This window comes from Hippoglossus hippoglossus, chromosome 24, assembly GCF_009819705.1.
Source record: "Hippoglossus hippoglossus isolate fHipHip1 chromosome 24, fHipHip1.pri, whole genome shotgun sequence".
Lineage (NCBI taxonomy): Eukaryota > Metazoa > Chordata > Actinopteri > Pleuronectiformes > Pleuronectidae > Hippoglossus > Hippoglossus hippoglossus.
In genome coordinates, this window is record NC_047174.1 from 1,541,276 (window position 1) to 1,563,041 (window position 21,766).

The 21,766-nt window shown below is 42.8% G+C and overlaps 1 protein-coding gene across 2 annotated transcripts; it reads left to right on the forward strand.

Moving 5' to 3' along the window:
* The first annotated feature begins 14,526 nt into the window (after window positions 1-14,526).
* atf3 (activating transcription factor 3) lies at window positions 14,527-17,675 on the forward strand. Of its 2 annotated transcripts, none has more exons than XM_034580171.1 (5): window positions 14,527-14,675; window positions 16,205-16,463; window positions 16,580-16,687; window positions 16,917-17,266; window positions 17,305-17,675. In XM_034580171.1, the coding sequence occupies exons 2-4, from the start codon at window positions 16,206-16,208 to the stop codon at window positions 17,241-17,243; spliced, it is 693 nt and encodes a 230-aa protein (XP_034436062.1). In that variant the 5' UTR covers window positions 14,527-14,675; window position 16,205; the 3' UTR covers window positions 17,244-17,266; window positions 17,305-17,675. The 2 variants fall into 2 exon arrangements, with proteins under 2 accessions (XP_034436062.1, XP_034436063.1); XM_034580172.1 differs by having other exon boundaries at window positions 16,917-17,255.
* The last annotated feature ends 4,091 nt before the right edge of the window (window positions 17,676-21,766 follow it).

Genomic DNA, 21,766 nt, shown 5'->3' on the forward strand with positions numbered 1-21,766 from the left:
GTGAAAACATAACCTCCCTAAAGCGGAGATGACAAATCCACCTGACAACAAACGGAGCTCGGCCTCGACGCAGAAAACACAAAAGAAAACAACGTGATCAGAAGCTAAAGAGCGAGAAACGAGGGGTCAGCTCAGGTTCGTCGTATCAGAGCTGATCCACGATGTAAACAGATGCATTACAGCGAGTTTACATCGCTGGTGACTCACAGCTACTGGCAATGAATCATGGGAAAATAACACTGACATCATCTCTTTTATTTCTCACTCGTGTCCTTCTCTTTCATCTACGGTAGTAGTAGTAGAGACAGTGTGTGTGTGTGTGTGTGTGTGTGTGTGTGTGTGTGTGTGTGTGTGTGTGTGTGTGTGTCTACATTATTGATTCCCCCTGAGCCACTACAGGCCGTAATCTTTGTGCTGCGACCTGATTGGCTGCTCGCGGTCAGGCCTCGTTACCCGATAATCCAGGCCTCTGCTGATTGGACGACGTGAGATCCCTCGTTAGGAATTCATGATGACACAGACTGAGGTCACACTGCTGATCGGGGAGGTGATGTCATCAGCTCACCTGAGCGAGCGGATTGGACCAGAGAGGGGGAGATGGATGGATGGATAAAATACCCTAACACTAATAAACAATTGTAAGTATAATATATTTTAACTATATATTTCCTTTTATACTTTTAAATTTCTATTCTTTTTTAGATATTTTTACATTTCTATATTTCTATATGTGTATATTTGTGTCTGCAGCAGTAAAATGACAATGAAATTATTTGAAATTTAAAAAACAGATAAGTCCCAGATAAGTTGATTATTATAATTCTTTCCCTCCACATACATACTAGAGGCAAAGTTTGAGGTCTTGCTCAAGGACACTTCAACAAAAGCTAGTTGGGTTTAACACCACCAACCTTCCAGTAAAATAATAAAACATCAATAACTGTATCAATCAGTGGATGTCAGGTCCATGAGAACTGTATGAATCAACTCTTTTAATTTATAAAGTAAATAAAAGCTTCAGTCATCACATCAATCACGTTTTCTGTCTCTTACATCAGCAGATACTGATGAATTAATATCAATATCCTGACGATAGCCACACAACGTACAGATGTGGGCCACGTCTGGCAATGATGCGGCACTTCTGGCCTTTGCGGTGTACATGCGGTGTATCTTTGGCTCACTTGTGGCCCAGATCTGGCAAATCTGGGACTAAACTATTTTACTCTGTGGGAAGTTTTACTAGATAAACCAAATTCATCATGTCCACAGTTTGTATTTCTGCCTCTAATTTAAACTTAGAGTCTTTTAGACGAGAGTCACTGATGAAACTATAATTTCATGAAGTGATGTAAGATTTCATCAGCGGTGACTCGACATGAAGCTGATGTGAAAACAGCCGACGTGAGATGACTCAAGGTTTGTCGAGCTGAGGTGAAGCCGTGTTATGAAACGAGGTCGTAGATCAACACCGCGGCCACATGTGACCTGGGTGTGCAGCTCGAAAATCTGCCGTGTCATTTCAGGCAAGGAAGGAGGAAAGAAAAAAAAGGAACCAGACAATCAACGGTTTCCCGCTGCTGAGAGAGAGAGTGAAGACAAACACGCTGAGTCACGGCGGCCGAAACAAAACTGTTACATCTGTGTTATCGTGAGAAAGTAGTGGAAGCCTGAAGTTAAAGTTTAACTCTTAACGAGGGAACGGCAGCGTCAGACCGGAGGAGCAGAGACTCCTCTTGGTCACGCTGGACGTCAAAGTGGTGTCAAATATTAACTTCTAATGTAAATCCAACCTTTGAATTTTCATATTTTTCAGGCCTGGACTTCCTCATCTCGCCGTGTGGACGTGTGTCTCTGAGTTCAGAGGCACGTCGCCTGTTTGTGTGTTTCTGCTGGTTTCAAGCCTCAGTTTGACGTTTTGTCCATTTTTGTACGTGGGAAGTTTTTGTGGATGTTTAAATATATAAATACACAGATGCTAACATTAGACAGCAGCCATGAAATGTCGTCTATGACTACGAGTCTATTTACACAGTAACATGTTAACTTTATTAATATCCACACGGTGATGTCATGTCTTTTCAAAGCTTTGCTCCTCTCGTATGAGACAAATAAAAACCAGTGTTCTGACGTCACTGATACCTAAACCTGGGTGTGTGTGTGTGTGTGTGTTTGTGTTTTGCAGCTGCCAAGGCCACAAAAACCAGTTTACACATGATCTAAAAATAACACCACAGAGCCGCCAAGGATGTGACGCCACGTGAAGAGCGCCGAGGCCTCGAGGTGCTGGGAGTCCTGGGAAGCGTCCTGCTCCGAGGCAGCGTCTCCTCTGCTCCGAACCTGCAGATCGAGAACGTTAGAGCGAGTTTAGGGAGGGAAATAAAGAAAAACAACTTTATTCAGATTTGAAAATAAAGGTCACATGGAATTCCCCCATTATTTTTTAAGCTATATATATATATACTTTTATAAAAAGTAAATTATCTTGAATAAAGTAAATTATAGATGCACAATACATGAAATAAATTTATCGGGATTTGAATGTTTCCTGAGTAAAGATAATAAAAATAGATATTTTTAACAAAACTTTATAAATTCTGCAAAATAAACAAGAATATTGTGAATTAAAAAATGCAGTTTCTTGAAAAGAGGAAAGAGTCACAGACACTTCAGGATGTAAACTCTTCAGAATGGGACGCGGCCCCTGCAGAGGTTTCCCTTCCTTCCTTCCTTCCTTCCCTCTCTCTCTCTCTCTCTCTCCCTCTCTCTCTCTCTCTCTCTCTCTGTCTGTCGTCGTGCCAGAGGTGGAAGTCCGCGAGGCGTGAAGCTGTTGTCGCCACGGTAACAGCCGTGTAAACATAAACACAGGGGGTTAGTGGAGCAGTCTGAGCGGAGATCAGCTGTCACGCGGTCGACGCGGTTCAGCTGTGCAGAGGAATCATGGGAAATCCGTCATGAAACCAGTGATAACGTCGACTCACACTCTGCATCCATCTGAATGTGTTTGGGATTTATTTGACGTGAAAGTATTTAAAACGGGGGGGAAGCTCAGTTTAACAGGAAAACTCCCAAAAAGTTCATTAGCTGTGAAATAATGAATGATGTGTTTCCGAAAGGGAAGGTAAATAATCTTGATCGCCCCCTGGTGGCTGGCTGCAGTATAAGTTGTAAAGCCAGCCTCCACGTTAGCACATGGGACATGGACCAAGCAAAGAGAAATTAAACCGCTCGTTGAATGTTTCTCAAATATGGATTCTGTTAGCAGCCGTAGCTTCACGATCACTGAACAGACTCTGAATGAACAAGATGGACGCGTCATGTCGTCTACACTCGATACAACAAATCATGAGTCAGCATGAAAACGCTTTATCTAGAAATCCAACAGTAACGTACTCACTATCTGTCAACATCTGGTTGGGGACACTCTCATTGGCTAACGCGGGTTTCTGTCGGAGCTGATTATCGTAAATATCCATCATGTCTACGATTCGAGATCGGGGAGGTTTCGACACAATCGGTAGCGGTAAGATTATTACCATGTGATTGTCGAAGAGGGCTAATCGGTCGGAAATCGGCCCGACCGAAATTTATTTCCTGCAGCTGCTGAGACCAAGCTCAACGCCGCATCTTCACTGTTCTCGGTCGAGGCAGCACGATGGGACATTTCCTCGTTCAGGGTTTTCCATGAACGCAGATACATTCCTCCTTGGTGAGAATCAACCCGACAGGTTTTCATTCCACAGATGCTCTGCATGCTTCTTGTTTTGTTGTCTCCTCGTTTCGATGTCAGAGTGACACGTCATGACGGTGAGTTGTTGCGTAAGTAAAAGTACGAGTCATAACTTAAACCATTAAGAGGCTGGAATCCTGCTGCACCACAACATGATGGAACTAACACGTGAAACCTGCATAAATCTGTTTTAAATACGGTTGAATTAAAGTCTAATTATATGAATTTTTTCTCCAGTGCCCCAATATAATTAGTAGCAAATTACAGAAAAAACATCATTCTGTAACATATCATTACCGCTGCAAGGAGGTTACGTTTTCACCCCTGTGCCACTGATAATTGAAGGAAATTCTGCAACGCACCTTTAACTGAAGTAGAGAAGTGGTTATAAATAAGTGTGACTGGAGCAGCAGGAGCATGTTGGGAGAGTAATGTACCAGGAGGAGGGAAGAGAGGAGGGAAAGAGGAGAAAAGAGGGAAGAGGAAGGAGAGGAAGGGGGAAGAGGTTGAAGAAGAAAGGAAAGAGAGCGAGTGCTGACTGGAGGAAAGAAAGGATGTAGTGAGAGACGAGGGGGGAATGTAGCAGAGGCAGAACTATTTCTCATGTCGTGGTATCATCAGTCAGAGCTGCGTTCCTTCACCGTGAGGTCGACGGTCCGAAACCTCCACGTCACCGACTTCGTCAGCGAGCAGCTATATTTACATCCATGTGCTAATGTTAGCTTCAGCTGCAACGCCACAAACACGGAGGCGACACGATCCTGTTCCAGATCTGGACCAAAACAAACGGGAGTGATTCTGTATCTGGAGCACATACTTATTAAATATTATGTATTATACTTATTTCCTTCTAATGATGACACAGTCTCATCAAAACGTCAAAACAATATCTGAGACTTCTCTGTAAGTCTCAAAAATCACAACTCGTCATCGTTTCTTTTTTCCAACTTTCCACAGAATCTGATCTTATTCTCACTTGTTCCATTTTCTGTGTGTTTGCCTGACAAACAGGCTTCAGGTTGATTCCTTTAAAACTTTATAATCCATATCATGTGCAATGAAAAAGCCAAATATTGAATGATAGGCTGAATATTTAGTTTCCCTCTGTTTGACTGTGACTCTCTAGATATTTGCTCTGTGTTATTTATCAGAACTTCCATCTGAAAACTGGTATCAGTGCACACAACGTTCATCTGATCCATCACACACACAAGCTCAGTGATGGCCATGATCACATTACGTTTGTATTTAATCAGCACTTTTCTTTCTTCATCTTGACATTCTGACATCATGCGGCAAAACCCACATGTACCGATACAAAGGTTTGATTCCAGAACAGATTCACTGAACTCGGTCATTTCCTGAAAGCTCGACAAAATAAGGGCGAGAACAACTTGTCTCTGTCGACGCAGGAATCTCCGAGCAGATTCCTCTGACCTGAACTGACAGTAAACGTCTCTCGCTCGTTCTCCGGTTGCTTCATATCAGGTTTTACGGTTCGTGTTGGCAGAATCGATTGTGAGATGAAACACACACAGCTGTTTCCTCATCCACAAAGTACACACACACACACACACACACACACACACACACACACACACACACACACACACACACACACACACACACACACACACAACACAGCTCTGTGTGTGTGGTTCTCAGTTTCCTTTTGTTTCTATCTGATTTCCTGAAACTTGTATTCTGATCATTTACCTCCACTTTAATCGGCTCAGTCAGAACCGTGTGTGATGCAATCGTCTAAATTTGCTGATTTAACAGCCACAAAGGTCAAATTCACACAAACGACGAGCTCGACCTTTAAAAGTGAAACCACAGAGGATGTTACAGTCCAGCGGTGAACACACATGATGCTGGTTCCTGTTCTCTGCATCCAGGTTTTGCAATTTCATGCCGTTTCTGTGTTGCACAATCTGAGCGTAAACATGTAACCGTGGTTTTCGCTCTGTTGAGAAATCCAACCTGACAAACGGCTTCTGGTAACAATCCAGCACTATCAGCCGCTCACGCAGCTTCCCTCAGCCCGGGCTCATATACCCGACCACTCGGCGGAAATGCAGAACAAACTTGTGTGAACCCGCTCGTTCTGTGAAAGCGATGATGAAACTTTAATCATCCCTGCAGGGAAAAGAGTCGCTGCAGCGAAGAGGAGACGGAACAAAGGAGATTCAAAGTTCACAAAAACAGGAGGGTTGTTTGTGGCACTTTGTTAAACTGCAGCTGTGAAGGTGCAGAGGAAAATTATGTTTCTGACAAAAAACCTTGTGCAGCACAAACTGTTACTGGTTTAAACTTATTATATACCAGACGTTCATATGGTTAAGCCACTTTAGTTGTAAAAATAAAGAAACACTGTACGTTCTCACTCACTGGCTAACGCAGGTTTCTGTAAATTTCAAATATGTTTAAATCATTAATGTATATTTAGAGTTTGAGATCGGGAGGCTCCGACTGAATCGGTAGCATTGAGATTATTTTGTAAACCCGTCACACTTCAGGATTATTTGTTGGAAGGGGTGAATCTGGTTTGGATTATCAGATCTGGTGTTGCAGCCTCAACACATCCTTCCACCAATACAGACAAGGATGAAAACGTTATGGCAGAAGTCATTCCATACTGGAAATGTTTTGTAAATGCTCAACATGCACATTAAAACCGTGATATCAAACGTTAAAAAGTTCCTGGATCTGCAGCGTAACTCGCAAGGTAGAAAGAAACAAAGGGACAGAAAATCAGCTGCAGAAAGATGACGGGAAGTTTTCAACCTGGAGGCAGCAGCAGCAGGAAGTCAATGATAAATAATAATTACTATTAACAGTGTAATTATGTTTTCTTTGTTTGAAATGATGAGCTTCATTCTGAACTTCTTCCTGCTCAGTTGTATAATGTTCTGTTGCAGACTGCATGTTCTGTGGTTAGAAAGCAGTGAGGAAGTGTGTGTGTGTGTGTGTGTGTGTGTGTGTGTGTGTGTGTGTGTGTGTGTGTGTGTGTGTGTGTGTGTGTGTGTGTGTGTGTGTGTGAAAGAGATTAAACTTGAATGAGCCCTGGGGGGGGAAACTGGGTCACTGCAGCAGAATACGAGTTAAACTCAAACAAAGGGAAAATATTCAGATAATCTGCAGTGACTTCAACTCTGAGATCAGTTTCATTCTGCCACATTATCCCGTCGACTCTATACTCTAATATTCTTTATATCATTTTATTTTACCCTCGTTGTTTTAAATTCATTTACTGTGGTCTGTGATTTTCGAAGTCTGCATCACAACAACAACAAATTATCTGTGTGAAGAGAAACTAAAAGCTGCCTTCAACAGAAGTTTCATCCAAACTGCACCGATCACGTGACTGAAACAGGATAAGAGACGTAGAGCGATGGAAATCAATCAGTCTGACACGGAAACACTGAATCACACTGTTTACTTTTTATATGAGATCGCAGTGTGTGATCTTTGACCCACTACACACCGTTACACTGTTACAGCACATTAACACAACACATTACACAATCACTCACTGTACGGAAAAGATCTAACATCAGGGAAGACTTCAGAAGCTCTGTGTGAGTGAAGAACCACAAACTCTGGATGAAGTGACTTTTAACTTGTCGGAAAGTCAATCAATCAAATGCAAAGAGAGAATCAAAACTATAATAACGCCTCAAGACAACAGAGGAAGCAAAGCGAGCGGCTGAGAAGCAAAACCAGAGAAAGTGATCGTAAACCTGAGGGAAGCTAAACGACAAGCGAGATTCAGATCTAGAGCAAAAAAGAACGGAAGTGTGATGATCAAATTAGATAACACACGAAAACACACAGATTCAAACAAACCACAAAGAGATGCAGAACAAGTGTGAACAAAATAATGAAGCCTCACACAACAACGCAGAGGCAGTGAAAGGATGGAATGAGAATCAAAACCACAGCTGCAAAAAAGACACAAAACACAACTAGAGAAGATGCAAAACAAGTGAAAATGATCATATCATCAGGAGATTACCCAGAGTTCAGTGCATGAAAGCAGCGGTAGAGAGAGAGAGAGAGACGCAGAATGACCACAGAGACGCAGAAAACCACACGTGGAAACCGTCACCGTGACAACAGAGAAAAACAACCATAAAGAGACACACAAGAGACACACAACGCCGTCTCAAAATGTCCCCAAGAGTCACAGAAGACAACATCACAATCTCATCGAGGTCAAAGTTCGTGACGCGTCGCATGAAGCTGCCGATTGTTACTTTCTGATCTTGGGCCTGTTTTAAACTCTGAATCATGAGTCTGACTCCCGTCGTCTTATTGTGACGAATCATCACCGCATCAATCCATCCTCACATCGGGGGGGCACGGGTACGACCTCTGTGTGTGTCCGTGTCACGGCCGTAGAGATTTGACAACGTTTTTAAAGCCTGAGAAGAACAAAGTCTGGTCCCTGATGTGAGTGAAACACAAAGAAGGTCCAGGGTTCAGGTTTCATCACAACCCAGTGATGATACTTTATACATAAACTCTACATCACAGCTGCAGCCACGGGTCATTAAAACCTACGATCTGAACTATCAGAGTCACATAAACAAATAAATCCATCTTTACTTTCATTTAGTGAAAAGTGAGTAAACTGCACCAACAACAAAAAGATCCAGGACTCACTCGTGTCTTCATAGTAAAATGAGACGTTTCATAACCAGTTAAAAACTTGTTTAAATGATATATTGTGTATTTGTTCTTTTGACTCATTCACTGAGCAGTTAGAGCAAACTGATAATGTCCTGATACTATGTGATACTGTACATGATACTGTGATACTATGGGAATATGATACTGTGATACTATGGGAATATGATACTGTGATACTATGGGAATATGATACTGTGATACTATGGGAATATGATACTGTGATACTATGGGAATATAATACTGTGATACTATGGGAATATGATACTGTGATACTATGGGAATATGATACTGTGATACTACAACAACAGAGCCCGGTTGAAGAGGAAAAAGGGAAAATATCTTTTTTAATAAGAGTTCTTGTTTTGTTTGATCAGCGAAAAGCGAAAGACATTAAGCAAATTTAATCTAATTAATGAGGTAATAAATTCAGCCGTATGATAAAATAATCTGTTACTCGATCTGTTATTTAATGTTTAGATCATTTCGTGAAATCCCATTCAACAGGATCACAAACATTATAAACAGTAGAAATGAAACGAAGCAGCGTGAACCTGCAGAATCACTGCATCGCCGTCATCAGCTCCGTTTACAGGAACGAGATGAATCACTCAGATCGAAAGTGCAAAGGATCCGCGGCCGTTCAGCACATTGACATGTACAGTAAAGAGCTGCAGGATGAGGAAGATGAAGATGAAGACATCCATCACTGTTTCACACCCTGCAGCATCATCTGTGGCGTGATGCTGGAAACAGGGAGGGAGGGGAGAGAGAGAGAGGAGGGGGGGAGGGGAGAGAGAGAGAGGGAGGGGAGAGAGAGAGAGAGAGAGAGAGAGAGAGAGAGAGAGGAGGGAGGGGGGGATTTCCCGGATTCCCCGTGATGGAGAGGAAGAAATAGAGGAGGAGGAGGAGGAGGAAGAGCCGCTGCTTCCCGGAAGAGATGACGTAATCTGGAGTGAGAACAAGAAGGTCACTGATGAATAAATAAATAAATAAATGTTACTATATTATGACAAATTAACAAATAAGAGAAATGATGTTGTTATAAAATATAAAGTGTGATATACTGATTTAACAAATAAATATGATTTCTTATTTAACAGTTTATAAAATATTAAAATGTTATCACCATTACATTATATATATTGATGATTATTATTAACGGTTGCATTATGGTGGTCTTGTGATCTGTTGCAGCGGAACAAGTTTTCTATACAACCTTTCTATAGCGGCAGAGTCTTGAACAACAGCTCCTCCTCCTCCTCCTCATCTTCATCCTCCTCCTCTTCCTCCAGGAGCTGATTACGTCACCCTCTTCCTTTCCGGGAAATAAAGCCTCTCATCCTCTCGATGGATTTACCGGGCAACCAGCAGGGGACCGGGAAGAGACACCGGGACGTTGATGGGCCTCCAGCTCCTCCAACAACAGTTACCATCAACATTTCAATGCTGGGAAACGAGAAAACTCTAATTAAACAAACACTTTCATCTGAAAAGCTGAAAAATCTGAGGATGGTGACCAGAAAACCCAGATTCGACTTCACCAACGTCCCAGTTTTTGAGGTTTTCTAACAACATAAGATGGAAACTGAGAGTCGAGGCGACGGCACCAAAAACAAACAAAAGCAGAATAACTTCAGGATGTGTTTTGTTCTTTTCACACAAGAAACCCCCCAATAATCCAAACTGCTCAAAATACAAAACCACAAGCTATAAAACAAATGTGACCAATCACTAGTCACCAGCTCATTATGACAGTGGGACTTTAAACAGAGAAAAATAATCTAAATTATAGTAAAATATATAAAACTGAGGGTTGAACTTTTGTCAAATCGGCATTAATTTGACAACAAAGTTTGAACTTGACTGAATAAACGAACCTTCGTGTGATTCTCTGGAGCGACTGATGGAATTCAAGTGTTTTCCTGAGGCCTCCTCTGCCCCTTACTGCCTCTGGTTCTTTTCACTTTCTCTTCCACAGGACCTCAGAGTGAGAAACTCCCTGACAACCCGATGTTGTTCTCTCATAGTGAAACTCACAGTTTATTTCCTTATCTCCCGTCCTGTGAGGTGGAAGGTCCACGAAGCAAACACACCCTGCAGCTCAACAGGTGAAAGTGAATTCTCATATAACACATAACACATAACTTCTTATAATGACCGAGCTTTTCTCCGGAAGCTCTGCAATCGTCACATTAGGCCTTGTCCTACTCTCTTTAATTTAAAAAACCTAAATTGATTCTGCTAATGTCTCGTTGTGTTTTTTATTGAATCTTCCTCTCGCAGAGTTTTTACTTTCTTGTTTTCACTTCACCATGTTTGAAAATCCCTTTGGCTGAACACCTGTTGTATTTAACTCGTCATCCATGAATAAATCTGACTTGATTTAAAATGACACCAATGAACATGATGAGATTTCCTGAGATGATGCTTGAGCAACAACCAGAGAGAGCAGCAGCTCAGGACCGGCCCAGTCAGACCAGTACAGTTCAGGTGTGGGTACAAGGACGAGACTCAACTCATCCCTGTTAGTTAGGATTCTTGTATTGAGCTGATGTAATAGTTCATTTTCTCTCTGTCAGTTAATTCATCATTTGTTGATTCATGGAAATTATGCAACAAAACATGACAAAATACATTTTACGATCAAAAGCTTCCTCAAACCAAATAGAACCAGTTTTACATCCTGTTTGAAATCCCATTTAAAATCAACATGAAAACAGATTTCTGAGAGTGTTCGAATCATAAATCCCACAGCTAAATATTCAGAAATCTTAAATGTTGTAAGTGTTTTTTAAATAAACGACACACAGCTGCACTGGCAACAAACCCTTCAAATATAAAAATAGAGAATGTAATATTTAGCCGGCGGGTTAGCGCTCCGATCATTTGGTATTAATAGTCGACAGGGTCAGCGATGACTTCACGCAGCGGAGCATCAATCTGGATCACCACACTGACCTCATAAACTTTTCAACACCCGTGTGTCTGCGGCCTGAGAGAGAGAGACGCTGTGTGTTTCTGTGTGTGTGTGTGTTTCTGTCTGTGTGTGTGTTTCTGTCTGTGTGTGTGTTTCTGTCTGTGTGTGTGTTTCTGTCTGTGTGTGTGTTTCTGTGTGTGTCTGTGTGGGTGAGAGTCCACAAGGCACACGTCCAGTAACACTGGAGTCATCTATGTCTTTTCACATGAATCAAAACCAAAAGAAAAACCAGAACTAAAAAGCTGAAGTGGGGCTCTGGGCTGAGCGGTGACAAACCGGACATGTCACATTTATGTGCTCAATGTATTTTACAACGGAAGCTTTTAAGGAAGTCCAGCCTATATATTCATATTTCATGAGTGACGCAAACTTCTTCGACTGAGGCTGAAATTCTCGACAATTGCAAAACCAAACCATATATGGCATCTTGTTGGTTAAACTAGAAATATTGCACAGAGGTTGTTTTCCTCACCAACCAGGGAAGTCTCAACCACCATATTTCCAGAGAAATATGAGTACGAAATTCATGAGGTCACAGTGACCTTTGACCTCAACGTTCTAATAACTTCATCCTTGAGTTCAAGTGAATTTTTGTGCCTTGACCTTCGACCACCAAAATCGATTCAGTACGTTTTTGAGTCCAAGTTGACACTTCAACCAAATTTGAAGAAATTGCCTCAAGACAACGTGAAAACATTAAAACAATTCATTCCATGTGATAATCCAGATTTAAACTTTTACAATTTAAATAATCGAAATCAGTCGTCCTACCTCACAATTGGTCAAGTTTTCAGTTTTCACAATGAGCCAAAAATAACTCTTCCTGAGAACAGATGTTTCATGTTTTCATAACTCGGTGATTTCATTTCATCTCTAAACTTTCAACCCTGAAACCTGACGAAGAAATTCCATCAGCAACGCGGATATTTAAAGGTTTTCTGAAGCGTCTGAGCAGGGAAACACCGTCGGGTTGATCATTAACTGTTTTACAGCAGCAGGTGTATCACAGCTGAGTTATCTAAGTGGAAAATCAACATGGACGTGTTTTCAGCTCAGTGTGAAGGCTTCCCTGGAAACAGTGTGTGATCCAGGCTGAGTGAACAAACACACACCCTAACAAACACACACACAGTGTCTCACACACACACACTGACAACAGATATGGAAGTTTCTAGATCAGTCAGTTCAGTCCCGGTTCAAGGTCATGTTTCCTGTTGCGAGGCTCATTTCGGGTAAAGCCAACATATGAGCCTATTTCCACATTTCACAATTTCTGAACTCTGTTTTGTTTCTGAGAAAGACGGTGGAGGTGGCAAAAGTGAAAGTCGCAGAATCCGGACGCTTCTAGGAGGCGCCCCGTCACAGGCTTTGAACTGGAAATGAGGAAAAAGAGGTGGCGGAGGAAGGGAAGGGTCCGTTTTACCTCAGTTACTGTAATTGTGCAGCTTGTCAGGGTCAGAGGTCACGATCGGGTGGTTTAATCGTAAAAGTCACCGGGCGACCTCAAACTTGAGATTTCCCCAAGTTGACCTGGCGTTAACAGCAGATCTGTGGTTTGTCGTTAGGCTACCGACAAACTACTCCAGGAAAATAAGCACCGCTACCGATACCAATCTCACTTGTACCATTACAACCAGCTGCTAACTTCTATTTCCAGTAAAATAAAGTTGTCCCATCTCACAGCAGCGTTCAGGAAATCCTCCATCTGTTCCCGCCGGCGAGCAAAGAAGATCAACCGATTAAGACTCATTAAGACGCAGAATGTGGTAGATTACAGTAAAGCCACTTCACGGCCACAGTCAGTTTTTACGAGCAGCTCAGACACAGCGAATAAATCCATCAGGGGACAAAACATCAGAAGTTTCTTCACTTACCGACGAGTGAAGCGTCAGGATTTAAAACAATGTCAAGAATCAAACAACACATCAATGTGTCTCTGTGTGGAACCTGGTTTTATACTGATGAGATGTAACCACAGAAGAACCTGAAGATGGAGAGAGAAAAGAGAACGAGAGAAGGAAACGGATGAAGGAGAAGAGGAAGAAGAAGAAGAAGAAGAAGAAGAAGAAGAAGAGATACAAGTTAAATTTAGTTAAAAGTTAAATAAAGTTTTCAAAAGTTAAATTAAGTTAAAAGTTAAAGTACAGATGAAAGAGGAAGACTAAGAGATGAGGAAGAAAGGGGGGGGGGAGGAAAAGCTTGTGGGTGGATGGAGCAGAGAAAAGAATAAGAGACTGAGATTGAGGAGGGGAGGAGAGGAGGAGGAGGACAGGTGGTAAAAAGGGGAGAATAGAGGAGGGGGAAAGAAGAGAGGGAGTGAAGAGTGAGGAAGAAGAGGAAAAGAATCGGGAGAGATTGAGGAGGGGAAGAGAAGTGGAGGAGGAAGAGGAGGGAGGGAGGGAGGGAGAGGGATGAGAGGAGGAAGAGTGGAGGAGGAGGACGAAGAGGGAGGCAGGGGGATGAGAGGAGGAACAGTGGAGGAGGAAGAGGAGGAAGGGAGGGAGGAAGAATGGAGGAGGAGGAAGAAGAGGGAGGCAGGGGGATGAGAGGAGGAAGAGTGGAGGAAGAAGCGGAGGAAGGGAGGGAGGAAGAATGGAGAAGGAGGAAGAAGAGGGAGGCAGGGGGATGAGAGGAGGAAGAGTGGAGGAAGAAGCGGAGGAAGGGAGGGAGGAAGAGGAGGAGGAGGAGGAAGAGGAGGGAGGGAGGGGGATGAGAGGAGGAAGAGTGGAGGAGGAAGAGGAGGAAGGGAGGGAGGAAGAGGAGGAGGAGGAGGAAGAGGAGGGAGGCAGGGGGATGAGAGGAGGAAGAGTGGAGGAGGAAGAGGAGGAAGGGAGGGAGGAAGAGGAGGAGGAGGAGGAAGAGGAGGGAGGCAGGGGGATGAGAGGAGGAAGAGTGGAGGAAGAAGCGGAGGAAGGGAGGGAGGAAGAGGAGGAGGAGGAGGAAGAGGAGGGAGGTCTCTCCTGTTATGGCGCAGACTCCATCTTGCTGAGTTGCATCATCGCAGCCACAGCCGTCTATAAATAGGATGACGTCACCCCTCTGCTCTCTGTCCTCCCTCCTCTACCCCTCCCTCGCCCCTCCCTCCCTCGTTACATTCCTGGTTGCGTCATCAGGCCACTCCCCCTCCACGCTGCTGTAAATACTCGTGTGATGCAACGCGTCAGACACAAGCGCAACTTTTACGCACGGAGCAGCGCGAGGAGCCGAGCGACAATAAGAGGAAAACTTCCCCGACTTCACTTCGTCTCATCCGGCCACTGACACCTCACACAGGTAGGTCCCTCTTTTACTTCGCTGGAGGAGGAGGCGGTGTGTCCTCCTGCCCCAGGCCGCGGGGAGGCTGTGTTGTCCCGGGCAGAGGAGCGGAGCGGCCCCGGTGCGCTCTCGAATGTCCCGGGACACTTCAGACAAACTTCTCAACTCGCTCCTCTCGTTTCCATCTCGTTCAGAGACACAGAGACTTTCTCACGCTGACTTTCAGCTGGAACCTTCCACTTCAAAGAGTTGATTTGATTTAATAACAGTTTTTATGGATGTTTTAACAGATATTTGTGATTTATGTCTTTTACGTGTTTCACATCACAGTAATTTAGATCAAAGGAAAACAATACACTTTAAAGAACCTGTTGGCTTTTCTTTAAAACGACATAGATGTGTTTAGGGAACAGATTGTTTTATTATACATTTTAATAACAACAGAGACTTAACACAACTCACTCACAAGAGCAGACAAAAACACAACACAACATTATTATATCACAACCTCATCAACAGGCCCAACAACCTAATTAGGTGACAAAGGACAAATACACGAATACATAGGTAAATAAATGAATATACTTTTAAAATGCTTCAAGTTTAGAGAACTGAAGTTTATTTTGCTGTTTTTCTCATATTTGTTGATACTTCACATGGAAAACTACAGTATTTTCTTTAAAATGCCTTAAATGTTTGTTTTTAATCACTTTTGTGAGAGAACAGAAGTTTGATTTTAAAGGTTCTGAGGTTAAATTGATGAACAACAACTGTTTCTATTCTCACTTTTTAAAATGATATGTATAGAGATGATACAAAACTTACACTGAAAATCAATATCAACTTTAGATGAATTGGAAAATGAAAATGAAAAACACAGTTATAATAATAATAATAAAAACAGATATAACTTGAATTAACCTTTAAGTTTAATCAAGTTTTTGAGAAACATAAAAACTACAGAGCTCCTTATGAAAACACTTCAGGAAAAAACAACATAAATATATTATTTCTCATGTTATTTTCCCTTTGTGATACAGACTGTGTTTGTTTTGGTCTCACTGAGCTGAACCTTATAATCATCTTATCAAACCATTCGTCATAATTCTCCATGAGTCACTGCTCCGCTCACTAAACAAACACTTATACATGATTATCTCAAAGTATTTATGACATCGGCTCTCAAAAAATAGGCAGATATATATTTTGTTGCCTTGTAGAAGATAAAATCTTGACTTTTAAACAGAAAAACTCACCCAACATCTTGTGTTTGAATATTTCCAGACTCTCATGCAGCATTTTACATCTTTGTTTTTATTTATTTTCACATATTAAACACTTATATTACAGTGAATCCTAATAAGTTGTCTGTGGTTTAACTTGATTGTGACCCTCTCATGCTTTAATGTATTTTTTTTACCACCTCCCCGTCTTCAGAAGCTCTTTTTAAATGTTAGTTTTGTTTTCTGGTAACTATAGTTTGTTTTCCTGTGAGTAAGTCCAAAGTATTCCCAGTGACTCACACGGATCTGTTTGATTCTTTCCAGAATGATGCTGCAGCACTCGGGTCCCTCGCTGGCCGACATCAGCTGCTCCGCCCTGGTGCCCTGCCTGTCCCCGCCGGGCAGCCTCACCCTGGACGACTTCACCAACTTCACCCCCATCGTGAAAGAGGAGCTGCGGCTCGCCATCCAGACCAAGCGCCTGTCCAACGGGCTCAGCGTGGACATGAGCTCGGACGGGGCCAGCTCCAGCTCGGACCGGGCCTTCGAGGAGCCTGCCCGAGGATCCGGGGTCAAGAGAGAGGTACGTGAGTCAGAGGGGAAACTATACGACAGGCGGGGGCGTGGTTTTACCAAATGAGAGCGTTGGCTTATTGCAGGGTAAAATGTTCACGGTGTGTAATTCTCTCTGGTTTTCAGTTGGTGGTTGAGGAGCATGACAGGAGGAAAAGGAGGAGAGAGAGGAACAAGGTCGCTGCGGCAAAGTGTCGCAACAAGAAGAAGGAGAAGACCGATACTCTGCAGCAGGTACTTTTTAACTTTCATCACTTAACCGAGTTCACATCAAACCTTCTCCACGTTTTCAACCCCAAACATAAATGTCAAGAAGAAGTTTTAATGAATGTCCCGATGAAACAAAGTTTGAAATGAATACATTGAATACAACATTTCTAATTCAACAAATCACAAAGACGAATGATTTAACAAATAAGCATTAGAGGAAGGTCTGAACTGATCTCCGTCCTTGTCTCTGCAGGAGTCGGAGAAGCTGGAGTCGGTCAACTCCGACCTGAAGGCTCAGATCGAGGAGCTGAAGCAGCAGAAGCAGCAGCTCGTCTACATGCTCAACCTGCACCGGCCCACCTGCATCGTGCGAGCGCAGAACGGCCAGACGCCCGAGGACGAGAGGAACCTCTTCATCCAGCACATCAAGGAGAGCACCTTACAACTCCACAACATCACCTCCTCCTCCACCGCCTCCACCACCTCCTCCATCTCCTCCCTCTCCTCCCTCTCCACGCTGTCACCCCTCGACGGAGGACTCCTGACCCTCGACCACATTCACTGTCCCGGTCACCTATGAGCAGCTCACGACTTCTCTGGGACGATGCTCCCACCCGCTGCCTCTGATGTGGCACAGAGCGTTTAGACTTACGAGACGTGCCGGACGCCAGCTTCGGACTCGGACTCATTCAGCATCCACATTGCTGCTACAGGGAGTGACCCCCCCCCCCCCCCCCCCCCCCCCGGCTCTCTGAAACCTGATTGGACAGCTGACATACAATGGACAGCACCTTGACATGCGTCGCATGTTTCAAACAGTCAGGGCCAAGGACGATGCTAAAGCACTAAAAACTAAATGATCATTGATTGTCTTTTTTATTTACAGGTATTTTGAATAGATGAAAGTCTGATTTAGTGTCTGAGTTTTGTACCAAAGTGATTTCATGGTGATCAAGGCACACGATTTATCTGTTCACCCACAAAGAACGTAGTTACAGAACGACATGTGAGCGTGCACACACGCACCAGAGAGTTTGAGCTGCGAGACACTGACTTCAAAAGCAATGTTGTTTGCGCTTGTTGTATGAAAATCTGTATATTTATTAAGAAACTGTCGTTGTTGTATTAACCCTGTCTGCTCGTCCTTTATACAACATGAACTACTACGTCTGCTGCTACCACTAACCACTCAGGTTGCACGCTGGCTGTAGAAGTCGCACTGTAAGTTTATTTTATTGCCTCGTTTCACAGCTAACCTCTGAGAGAGTGTGAGGCTGCATCGACGCCGCTTCGTTTTCCGTCCGGCTCCTTTTCAACGTGACGGGGATCAAACTGCTCGTGTGGACAGAGATCGTTTTAGTTTGAAGATGCTGTTTACATATGGAAACACAGTAGTAAGGATGTAGCCTAAGTCAGGTTGTGGGCTGTCAACCGCAGTAGCAGTAACAGTTGCAAAAGGGAAATTTAATTTGCAGGCAGGGTTTGTGACTCTGCACCTAACACACAGTATAAATGCCGATATACTCCTATATGCAGACGATACTTTACTTTACTTAAATGTTGGAGATGTGCCGTAGGGAAGATTGTCGTGTAATTTCACAAGTACACTTTAATTATCACTGCGTTCCCTCTTAAACACACCTAGTGTTGTTTTTACATCCTCTGTGACGATGAAGCTACATGAGTGTTATTTTTCAGACGTGTTTTCTACCGAGAATCTTGTATATTGTATTGACTGCGCATTGACTCTGTGCTACTGTATATAAACACCAGATGCCTCCTTTGGTTTTGACATAGCAACAAAAAAATATATATAGGTTGTTATTTTATAATAGTGTATTTATTAAAATTTGTCGGTTTGAAAGTTGTGTTCACTGGATATCGTTAGCTAGGTATCAGAAGTGTTGCGTCACCTTTTGGCCCGGTCCTCCACTCAGACTCATTGTTCTTGTCGAGCACCAATCACTGCAAATAGGTGCAAATTGTCCAGAAACTTGTGTGTGCATGCGAGGCTGAACAACATCCGTACATATTACAACAAGAGAAGGGAAATAAATAGGTTGTTGAATTGTGGAAGATGGTTTCTATTGTGTATCGTGTGTGTGTCTGAGAGTCACACGGTCAAAGGGACGCAGGCGTCTGCGTGTGTTCAAAGTGTGTGCGTTGTGGTTGTGGCTGTTAATTGTCGAGTCGTAGCACTGAGTTGTGTGTATTCTGTTGTGCCAACTGCTGGAGGCATCAGCGTCCAAATGAATAAACCACAGGCTGTCAGGTATAAACGCTCCGCTGCTACCAATGTGTACTTCCATCTCTGTGATCCGTCAATTTCTGTTTTTGATACTTTGTTAATTAAAGATATGTGTTGAAATGAAACCTGTCGTCTTCAGAAAAACTCAGTCAACACTCAAAGAAGTCAATGCACAGATGATAATGATTAGAACTGAACTATGATGTGAAACTAAAGCTCCACATTTTATTCTACGTGTTACAAAGCTGCAGAAAAGAGGACGAGAGCTCGTAGTTCACATTATCAATATAATAATAATAATAATAATTATCAATATAATACGCTATTTACAATGTACAGTCAATGACGAGTTCAAACATTGGACAATAGGAACTATGTTTGTGAAACTTATAATTACTAATGTAAGGAAAAGAAATCGAATTAATGTCTGAGGTCAGTGTCTATTTTACTTAAAGATGTTTCTTTACTTAATGTAGAAGAATTTCCACCTGTGTGACATATTTTTCATCTAAAAGAAAGTAATAAAACTAGATAATTTAATTTTGATCTTGTGATAATAGGCTTTAATAGTTAATGAGCCCCCTCAGCGGCTGTTTGTTGTTTTATTTTGAATAATACACACGTCACACACACTAACTTTGCCTCTCGCTTGCATCAGTACGAACCCTGCTGTGTTTTTAAAAAGATAAAAAGGTAAGAAGGATAAAGATCTGGAAAAATAGACCAGAAAAACAACAATGCTCTTTCCATAGGACCAGATAATTATATTCCCAGAGGGACATGAAACTTTGAAAACATGTCGGGTCGTCCCTTCCTGTCTTTTCTCTTGTTTTTCACTGGAGCCAGAAAACCAGAAAACACAGATGCAAATTAGAGAAGCTGTATTTACCCTGAAGAGAGAGAGACAAGACTGGACATGCCGTCCGTCCTAGAGAGAGAGAGGGGTGTGTGTGTGTGTGTGTGTGTGTGTGTGTGTGTGTGTGTGTGTGTGTGTGTGTGTGTGTGTGTGTGCGCACCGGCTGATCAGATATGACTCAATGTTTGTGAAGACAATCTGTGAAATACAGTTTAATTAACAACCAACTGCAGAAATGTTCAACACACACTATTTTTAAAATAAGACGCGTTCTGCTCATATTCACTTTGATAATTCCAACGAGTGTTTTTACTGTAAAATGTTTTCATGCTCTAATGTTCAGAAAACATCACGTTCCTCAGACCGTCCGCTGCTGCAGCTCCTCTGTTCAGCCTCCGTCTCAAACACTGGGTTTTAGCTCCTGTCTCTTTAAGACCCCCCCTCCCGATGAAGCCCAGTCTGCTCTGATTGGCCAACTGCCCCTCCCTGTTGGGATTGGTCATTAGGGGGCGTGTCAGAAGAGTGCTATGCAAATGGGGAAGATGTGACATGACCCGACTGGAGCCGACGCTGGTGTCGATGTCCCGTCAACAAAGACACGTGATCTCTGCATCGGAATTAAAACATCGCCGGAATCCTGCGGAGAATCTTTTTATTCACTCTTCTTAAATAAAATCTCGTCTGATGACTCATCTCGTCTTCACGGTTAATTTAACCAAAACCGAACGTTATCTGTACGAGAATATAATTTATCGTAATTCAACATAACAACCCTACAAACGTGGGCGCGAGCGGAGGAAGAAGCTCCAGCAGAGCACAGAGGGAGGAATCGGATCTCAGGCAAGATTATAAGTTGTAATTAACATACCAGTTTGTATGAAAGTACACAGAATCAAGTTGAAACGTTTCCCTCACGCAGAACACCGCCCACTTTTCCACCGCTCCGCAGCTCACCTGAAAACACCTCATGGAACATCTTTTCCTTTCCCAACCCACGTTCTAAAGAAGTGAGTTTCAAATTTCTTTAACAGAACGACTCAGAGGTCGTGCTCTCCGACCCGACGCAGCCACATGGAGCAGAACAACATTAGCGTTTGTTTTCGTCACCCCCGAGTGCCAGACAGGTGGGGTCAAACCACAGGATTTCAACTTTCAAGCCGACGTGGATCAAGTGATTCTCTGTGTTTGTCGGTGGAGGGATTTTACGGCTTCATGCCAATTAGCCGGTTGTGTAATTGGGTGGTTAGACGTCCATTAAAATGATTTTAAACGGACAGGAAACACGTTCAGACCCGACAAACTGAGGAGATGCTGAGACACATTTACAGTATTTTTATGTTGTTTTGGTTTTTACCTTTTGTTTGTTTGCGAACAAGATTACGCAAAAATAACTGCGCAGATTTCTACGAAACTTGGTGAAAGGATTTGGCATTTATTCTTCCTATATAGCATTGTGAGATTCTTCCACATTCTAATTGATTTCTCACAGAAGAATTCATGGATCTTGATGAAAATAATCAGACGTGTTTAGAGGACTGATACTTATGAGTGTCTTATTTGGTGCAGATTCAAATAAAAGTCTGAATCTCGTGAATTTGAGTGTTTTTGCATGAGGGGACTTTTGGGCCTTGGCGGAGATATGAACTCTCCTGTTCTTCAGGATTCCAGATTACAATCTGTCATTACTCATGTCTGTGCATGTTGATTTCCTGTAGTGTCACTTATTTTTGTTGTTGTTATTATAACAGAGGGATGAATTAAAAGCAGCTCAACTTACTCGTCTAAGGAGAAAAAACAGAAAGTGGACGTTTCGCCTGCTCCTCTGCAGAGTTGAGCCAAGGTTCAGCTGTCGTGTCTGAGGCGTTTAATGAAATGATTGGTTGGGAACGCCGGCAGCAGAAACTCCACTGGTCTGAACAGGATCCGACATGAAGCTGCTTTATTTTTGATTATTATGAGAAATCCTGCAGAACTCAGTCTCTCTGGTGTCGTTATCGCA